Below are 9,129 nucleotides of genomic sequence, written 5' to 3'. Positions count from 1 at the left end.
TATCCCCACATCTTTTTCATTCGTTACAATGATTTTTGAAAGGATAAAATCAGGCGGTAAAGGCAAAGGAAATAGAAATGAACCTCAGAGAACCCAGACCTGACAGCTTCATGCCGTGCTGACCTCTCGTATGGAGCAAACTGGTATTTATACGTCTGCCTCACCCACGCTGATGAGCACTGCGTCCTCCCTGGAGCTTGGTGCCAGCACCCGAGGGACACGGGTGCCGGTGTCACGCATCCCTTGCAGGCACCAGGCTCTGGGTGTGTTTTCCATGTGGCTGTGATCGGCGAGGGTGGCGAAAATTGGGCTCTTACGGGACCAGGCGCATCAAAACCCAACCCAATTCCACTGGAATTCGCTGAGCATCGCTGTTGGAGCATACCCCCCAGATGCTGGGTTTGTAGTTTCATGCCAAAAGGCACAGAATAAACAGGCAGCTCTGGGAAATCCCGTGCCCGTTTGCAGACATGCTCCGAGTAGGAATGAGATGGGTCCCGTCAAAGAAAGCATTTGCTCAGCTGTAGTAGATGGAATTTATCTGATCTCAATTTAAATATCTATGGCTGTAAAATTGTCCGTACTGGAAATATCTATTCTAGTCATTATCGGTCATGTTTTTAACTAGACCAACACTGATTTATTGGATCACCAGCTCATGGCCAGCAACTCTGGAATATCTTATACAACCGCAAATATTTGGAAAATTGGAAGTTACCCATTGCATCCACCCACAAATCCGTGACTGATCTGGAAGAGTCTTCCAGTTCCCCCAAAGTATAACCACATGTGGGGGCCGGTACTCGGTCCCTCAGCCCGAGGGGAGTGCTCAGAGATCCGCAGCGCTTTGCAGAGCCCGTTCCCAGCGCCTGCAGCGAGCTCGCCCGCGGGAACTCGGCCACCACCGATGATGAGGGATGGCTTGGAAAGAAGGACTCCCGAATGAAAAAAAAAAGTTTCTTTTCTTTTTAATAAAAATAGTGAGATAAACTGCTAAGAAACAGCACAAGAAAGCAGGTTTGTTCATTTTTACAGTTGTACAGACCGTTTAGCAAGGCAAGCTTGGCCCACCGCTTCATACTGGTATCGTTGGGGGCTCTGAACGCTCAAAGCAGGTAAATTAGGGAAACCAATGTTGTCTGATTTTTAGCAAAGTCTGATGAAAGTAAAAGTGTGAGTTTTTGTTATTTTAACAGCTTTTGACACGACTTGTTCTGTTCTTAATTTGTTGTCTGTTACGGGTGAAAGTAAAACCAAAATTCTGATACCAATTTTGAGTTTTAAACCTGCACTTAATCCCTATATAGTGCTGCATTACATTTGTAAATACAGGATTCTCTTATCTTAATCCCGAAATGCGGCCAGTCCCAGTCAAGCATTATTTTCAAATCTCTGTCATATATCAAATAATAAATTTGGCTTCAGGTAGGGACTGAGCATCAATCAAATAAAGAATAAAAGCTGTGCCCCAATTTATTGCGAGTTATATTGTGCCCTTGGGAGCTAGAGATTATTTACAGGAATAACAAGAATATCCACAGGTTATAATAAAACAAAGAGGACTTTTGGAAGGAATAGAAAAATCTCATGTTTTGGGGCCCATAGTGTTGTAACTCTCCAGAAAAGCTCTGCCAAGGAGCATCCCTGCCCCTTCCCTCGGGCACAGGCTGGCGGATGCGATCCCAGGTGGATCTTCCGTGTCCCCTGGGGCTGAAAGCGCTGGGCAGGAGGGGTGTCCTGCGGGGCTCCTGGAGGTGTTTCATCCCACACGGCTCTCCGAGGTGTATCCCCCACGGTCCCCCAGCATGGATCCGTCTCACCATGGGGGAGATGTGTGACTCCCCATCCCCTGTTCCTTCCCACCACGCCGTCAATGCTGGTGCTGCTCTGCACTACCACCTCCTGGAGATCGCCAGAAGCAGGAGCACGGAGAGGAGGGCTCTTGGGGCACCCCTGCATCAGACTCCACTTTCTCATCCCCACAAGGTAGGAACACATCCATCTTTTACCCTGTCTTTCTTTACCTTGGCAGCGGATACTTGGATTTACATCCCCACTCTGATAACCGAGTCATCTGGGTCCCGGAGAACAAGGCACTTCCTTGTCATTAATTAGGACCCATTAAAGCCAAGGGAACTTGAGAACATGCTCGAGCACTTGGCCAAATATGGCTCCTTTGCTGACTCAAGGTCTCAAATAGTCCCTTTGAAATAAGTGGAAAATCTCAAGTGGGTGAGCAGAAGCTCACTAGGGCTTTGAGCTAACTAAAGGCAAGCTAGATAAAGAGTTTCAGGAAAACATATTTGTAGAAATGTATACGGCTACTTTCCCACTTCAGAGTGCAAATATTAAAAAGGTGACTGTACAGTTTGCTTTTAACCTACAACCATGACATAAATACTACCAAAAGGTATCACCTTGCTGTGGATTATCTCAGACCCTCCACGCTCCCAGATTCTCCACCCTCCCAACAACACGACGCGTTTGCCCCCAAAAAAAGTTAAATGCCTAGACATACCGCTCCTGTACCATGCAGTATTTCATAGTCGATAACTAGCAAGCCCTTGGGTATGAAGGAAGGAAAGGCTTGCTTTACATATCAATGCTTAGAAATATTACATAATTCCACTAAAGGCAATGGTTAATTGTCGGGTGCCAGTTAGAGTGATTACATCTGCCATCTCTCAAAGAAGCCGGAATGCTGTCACTCACTTTGAAATGGCTTGCTGCATTCATCAGTCTAGATGGCACAGAGAAGTTATAACCATACAAGCCATATGGAGGATGTAAAGAACAATTAAGTGCTTCCCGAGCAATGGGACTTGATGGGAAAATGTTTCCAGATGCATGTAATCCATACAGCATTTGACTAGCAGAATTGGGTACTTGTAGACATTGCCCGTTTAAGTCTTCAGCTTTAGCATTTTTCAGATTGGTTATGCCGAGGGAAGATAGTTTTGGCATATCCACCATGACGTGGGGTAAAAGATGCGCGTTGGTGCCTCCCAGTTTTTCGTGGCTTGGAAAGATGAGAGACTGTTGTCTTAAGAAGCCCGTAGGACAAATCTTGTAGTAGAGGGGCACGTTGAGGTTGTGTAGGTAGGTCTCGGGGCACGACACGCCAATGTTGCTCGCCGACAAGTGAAACGCAGGAGGTGAGCACGATGGAGAGAGCAGGGGGTTGAGAGGAGAGGGCGTCCCGCCGCTGGAGGTCACCGGCGAAGAACTGGAGCTCCCACCTGAAAGCAAAAAGAGAAATCGGCCAGGCTGGGCTAGCTGATGTTCGCAGCCAAGGAGCCCCTGGAGGACTCCTGCGCCCGCTCCTCAGCGCCCTGCTGCCGGTGTCCATCCAAGCACAAACCCGCCCCAAGAATCAGCTCCTGGAAAATGGGAAGATCTGTCTGTAAATTATATGTCGTTGTTACTTGACACTTGTTTAAGAACAATATCCACACATATCTAATCCCATTCACTAGAGCGGGACAACTATGAAGTTCAGCTCTACACATACAGGTACCTGCCGCGTCTGTGCCTCGCTGTATGACCGATAACCTTCTCCTGTTATACATACACCATTGCTATTTTAGGTTCCCTATTTTTCGTGCAAATTACAGGCAGCTTTTTCCCCTCGTACGCAAGAACAAAAAAACATATTCAGCCTGATGGAGAATTTTTTTGTACTTTCCTGCTCACAGGAATCGACTAATTTGACTTGGCTTCCCATGCAATTTGAAACATACCCTTGAATACTAGAGGTGTCTCCAGAAACTTCAAATGCACATGTCATTTTAACATTCTCCTTTCTGAAATGAATCAATGAACACTTTCATAATTTTGTAGAAAAGCGACACACGTGTGAGCGCTGCCGAGGCCACTGGTGTATAACATCACTGTTCAGCACTGGCTCGCTGCTCCTCCGGAGCAACATCAAGAGCAAAAACGAAGAAGCAGCGGCTGCTCTGGCGTGGGAATGGTGCTCTGGAGCGGCCGGCCCTGGTGCTAAACAGATGCTGGTTTCATCTAACTGCATTTAAGAGCCGTATGTCTCTGCTGCACATTCATTACCACATTCTTCCAGAGGGTTGGTTGGGTTTTTTTTCCCCCCTTTATTTTCATTTCTTACCAAAGTCACTGGGAAAGGAAGGAAGGGAATGCAGATCCATTTTTCCTCTGTGTTTTTCTCTATTTACATTTAATTCCAAGTGATGCACTGTCTGGATGTGGTCTGGTCAGACTTTACATGCAATCAGCAACACAGAATCAACTGTGTAACCAAGCCATATCTGCTAGTACATCAAACCTTAAAAAACCAGAAAGATTTTGGACGTGGTGCAAATTAAGTTTGCAAAGTCCCAGCAAACGGAGTATCTTACAGGTTGGGTAACACGCAGGCAGCACCTAGTTGCAATAATCCAGGAATATTTTACGGCTCCAACGTCTCACCCTTCCCCGCTGATGTCAGCGGCTGTTTCACTACTGACATCAGCAGGAGTGGATGCAGGGCAGGGATCCGGTCATCTCCCGATGTACACGTCCTGACGTCCTCCCAGGACTCAGGGACTCTGGGTCATGTAAAATGATGTGATTGAGGCGATATGTGTGAGTGCGAGGCAGCAAATGAATCCCTGTGCAGCTAGCTGTAGCAGAGCAAAGGAGTGTTAGTATTTGCTTCAAGGTATCCTAAGCAAAAATAGCACAGGATTGTCAGTACAAGTTTGGGAATGGGGATCACCGTGGGGAGGACAGAGCAGCTCAAAGAGCAGATTCTTTCTGCTGTTTCTATTAGGCTTAAAAATCCCAAATTTATGGCCAGTTCTTCCTTTAGCATATTGTTCATGCTTTCTTTTAATTTACCTTCTGGTTTTGGGGCTTCAGGATTTCTGTTTTTCAGCTCTTCTTCAGAAATACAGTTTTATTATTAGTGGAATTGGAGATTTTGTTATATATACATTGGTCCAGAAAATTAACTCTGAAGAAAAATACCAATTGCATTAAGACTAGCAAAAAAAAAAAAAAATATCCCAGGGAACCCTATTATTGTAGCATCTGTACAATAATCAAGGCAGTTGCTGTTCTCTCATTCCCCACTGCAGCCCATCATCCATCAGCTCCGCTCCTCGGTACTGCATCCCAGCCTGCAAAACGGGTTCAAAGGCGCTTTTTTGCATAAAGTGTTTTCTAAATAAAAAAAAAAGAAAAAAAGAAAAAAAAAATCTAGTTCTCTTTACAACCTGATAAACCTCTTAATTTCTCCCAAGTCTGTTTTTTTTTAATGTCTCCACATTTCTGCGCCTGTACCACATGGATTTCTGCTGGGATTTTTGCAGTATTTCCCCGCAGAGACAGGAGTGATTTGGTGTGCCCCAATATTTTGAAGAGTTCCTAACAGAAATGGGAGTTAAACCAGCGACTTTAAACCCAAACTGGAGCGCTCCAGCTTGCAAATGCCCTGTTAGTTTTTTCCTTCAGCGCTATGAATAATCAGTTTTCAAATAATACTTCCAAAAGCCTTTTTTTTCTGCAAAAAGTCCTGTAAGAGACCGACGGGCGCTTGTCAGGCAGCGGGAGATGGTTTTCCCTGAAAAACTTTTCCCTCTTCCCTGCATTCCTGCGGAGTTAACAGACTGTGGGACTGCTCCATCCTAAAGAGCTGATAATTTTATTTTCTGGCGCACAACGCGTTTGCTCGCACCGAAGCCGCCGGCTGCAGAGGACCCCGGCGGTCATTATGACCGCGGTTTTAGCTAATATTCTCAAAATTGTTAGAAACAATTAGTGTAACGGGATCAAAGCCGTAACAACCCGACTCTAAACCAGCCTCCTGCATACTCAGATTTTTTTTTCTGCCCCGCTAAATCCGATTTCTGCCAGGCGACGAAGGCAGACCGCGCCGGTACCCTTCTCTTCCCGGGCCGAGTCCTCCGCTCCCCAAATCCATTTTAACAGGAGTTTTGCCTGAAAACACGTAGAATTGGCTTCCCAAAACGTTACGCTGGCCGCCGGTTCGTTTTTTCTGGACCCACCTCTGTCATCTTAATGGTTTAAGACCCCCCGGTCCCTCGGAGAGCTCCGGCCGTGCGGCCGCGGCGCAGCCCCGAGGCGGCGGGGAGAGGCGGGGTAGGAGAAATGGCAGCAAGAGGGACTTACCCTGGCTGTCTGCGCCGAAAGCCTTGAAATCCAGGGCGAGGGGGGGCCGCCACGGGTAGGTGTCCAGGAGCCCGTCCAGGACCCCCCTACGGGGGGGGGGAAGACCGGGCTAAGCGCCGCGGCGCGGCCGGCGGCCCGACGAGGAGGGGGGATGGTGGTCCCGGCCCTTACCTGTTCCTGCCGGGATCCCGAAAACCTTTGGCGAAGGGATTCCTGTCGATTTTCAGCTTCGTGATCTGGGGAGGGGGGGGGATAAAGGGCCATTGGGGTGCGGGGGGGCCGGCACCGACCGCCGCAGCCGTCGGGGCTCTCCATCCCCCCCCCCAGAGCCCCGCGACCGTCGGTGTCTCCATCCCTCCCGGTCCCCGGGACTGTCGGGGGTCTCCATCCTCCCCCGGATCCCGGGACCGTCGGGGTCTCCATCCCTCCCGGTCCCCGGGACTGTCGGGGGTCTCCATCCTCCCCCGGATCCCGGGACCGTCGGGGTCTCCATCCCTCCCGGGACCGTCGAGGTTCTCCATCCCTCCCGGATCCCGGGACCGTCGGGGTTCTCCATTCCTCCCGGTCCCCGGGACCGTCGGGGGTGTCCATCCCGGCCCCCCCCCGGTACCTGCTGGTTTTGGTAAGCCGTCACGGTGGTGAACTCGGTCTCCTGGAAGGAGAAGGTGTGCACCCCCTCGGCCGGCAGCGACTGGATCTGCGCTAGATCGAAGCGGGAGTCCTGGGCGATAACGTGGACGCGGGGCTTGTACTTGTGCATGGACTGCAGGATGATCTGTGCGGGGGGGGGGGGGGGAAAGGCAGGCTGAGCCCCCCCCCCAGAGGGAGAAAGGCAGGAGGAAAACCCGATGGGAGACTCGGGTGGGAGCCAGCCCTCAGCCCCGGGGCAAGAGGGACCGGTCCCCCGCCTTGGCTGGGGTGATGCTCTGCCCCGACCCCCCCCACACCTACGTGCCCCTTGTCGTCCATCTCGTTGTTGGTGAGCTTCACCCGGTCGAAACTGATGATTTGCCTCATCCAGGTCTCCCCCGAGCAGGGGGAGTCGGGGTGGATGTAGAGCCGGGGGGTGATGCAGGAGTGATCCGTGTTCCCCGCCACCATCCACTGCGAGCTGTGATAGACGTACCTGGCCCGGGCCGGACCGCGGTCAGCCGGCGGAGACCCCTTCCCCGACACCCCCCCCCCGCACACCTATAGATTCTATACGTCCATGCCAGCCCGGCAGTTCCCCCCCCTCCCTCTCCCCATGTCTGTGCAACCCCTATTTCACATAGGCGCACTGATGGGACTGAGCAGACGGCAGCAGGAGGGATCCCGCGTGGGTGGGGGGGGTGTTCGTGGGTACGGGGGGTGTTCGTGGGTGGGGTGGGGGGGGGCTGCCCCGCCGGTGTGTGTCCCCCCCCCTCCCCGGGCCCGTACCTGTATCTTTTGGAGTCCACCGGCACGACGTCGATGGCGATGTAGTATTGCTTCAGCGGCTCCAGCCCCTTCACCTTCACCCTGACCGACGGGAACATCCTCCTGCGGGCAGAGGGGGAAGGTCCTGAGCAAAAGTTGCCGGTTAAACGGCGAAAAGGGGTTGAAAAAAAAAAAAACAACAGCTAAACGTCCATGGGGAGGGAAAAAAAAAAATCAAACTCAACAAAAATAGCGGGGGAAAGAAAAAAAAGGCAAACAAAGAAAAATATCCCAACCAAAAAATAAAAAAGAAAAAACCACAAAGAAAAAGCAAAGCCACGATGAAAAAAAAAAAAAAAGAAAAACCGAACGAGCGAGGGGGCAAAGGGGCCGTCGGCGCTGGGAAGGGGGGGGCAGAGGGGCGGCCGTGCAGCCGGTACCTGCCGGCCTTGGTGATGATCATCTCGGTGCCGATCTCATGGAACCTCCTCCAGAGCTCGGAGCCCTGCAACTCCACCTGCACCCCGGCCCCCGCCTCCCGGCTCTCGGTGCCGGTTTTAGGCCGCTTTTCTGCGGGAAAAAGAAACGGGAGGGGGACGGCTCGGGAGGCTGCCGGGCCGGGAGGGGGGTGGCTTGGGGTTGGGGGGGTAGGTATGGGGGGGGGAGGCCCCCACCGGTACCAACCCGGCTCCGGGACTCTGCGGTTCTGCCGGCAAGCGAGCCCGCTCTCTTCGTCGCGACCATCCGTTGCCTTCCTCTTGGTGGAGCGTCCCACCAAGGCTTCCACCGAGAAAGCGTGAGCCCGGGAGCTGAGAGCCATCTCCCCCCGCCTCTACCCCGGGTCGGGGGGTGTCCCCGTCGTCCCCCCCCCCCTTTCCCCGGGCGGTAGAGGGGTTCAGGCGGGTGGAGGTGGCGGTTCCATCGCGGTCGGTACCCAACGACCCTCGGTCGGTTGCCGTCGGGGGGTAGAGACCACGGCGAGATCTTCTTGCATCCAACTGAATCAATAGCCGGCTGCAGCTTCCACTGTTTGTTTTGGAAACTGGTGGGAGCATAAGAAACATTGAGTGACATTTCATAGGAGTAACGGGGCGGGGGGGGGGGGGGGGGGAGGGAGGGGAGAGCGGGAGGTGGAGGGGAAGAGCGGGGGAAGAGGAGCCGGCCCCGTCTAGGATCAATAAAAGAGTTACTGTTCTCCATTAAATTGTAAAACTCAAAGAAATTTGACATAATTGCACACTAGGGGCCACTTTTCCAACAAAAGTGCAAATAACGTTTAACCAGAACCAGCACAAAAAGAAAAAAAAAGAAAGGAAAAGGGGGGGGGGGGAGAAGAAAAAGGGAAAAAAAAAGGGGGGGGGGGGGATAAAAGAGAGGGAGAGCCGTGTCTGCCCGGGCCGCCCCGGCGAGCTCCAGGCCTGGGTACGGGGGGGGTTTTGCCAGTGTCCCCGGCTGGTCCCCCCCGGGCTGTGGGACAGCGCCAGACAGGCATTCCGGCTTGACCCCCGGGTTTGGTTTTGGGTTTTTTTTTTGTGTGTGTGTGTGTGGTTTTTTTGTTTGGTTGGTTTTTTGTGTGTTTGTTGG

At 51.9% G+C, this 9,129-nt stretch overlaps 1 protein-coding gene across 1 annotated transcript; it reads right to left on the bottom strand.

Annotated features, from left to right (window-relative positions):
- Positions 1–2,179: 2,179 nt before the first annotated feature.
- TBX22 (T-box transcription factor 22) lies at positions 2,180–8,380 on the bottom strand. Its single transcript, XM_029997008.2, has 8 exons — positions 8,230–8,380; positions 7,986–8,115; positions 7,567–7,668; positions 7,099–7,273; positions 6,758–6,922; positions 6,319–6,383; positions 6,148–6,233; positions 2,180–3,239 (listed from the first exon to the last, which is right to left on the bottom strand). The coding sequence occupies exons 1-8, from the start codon at positions 8,363–8,365 to the stop codon at positions 2,629–2,631; spliced, it is 1,470 nt and encodes a 489-aa protein (XP_029852868.1). The 5' UTR covers positions 8,366–8,380; the 3' UTR covers positions 2,180–2,628.
- Between the last annotated feature and the right edge of the window lie 749 nt (positions 8,381–9,129).

The sequence above is a fragment of the Aquila chrysaetos genome, chromosome 21, assembly GCF_900496995.4.
Source record: "Aquila chrysaetos chrysaetos chromosome 21, bAquChr1.4, whole genome shotgun sequence".
Lineage (NCBI taxonomy): Eukaryota > Metazoa > Chordata > Aves > Accipitriformes > Accipitridae > Aquila > Aquila chrysaetos.
This window is presented reverse-complemented; position numbering and strand designations above follow the sequence as displayed.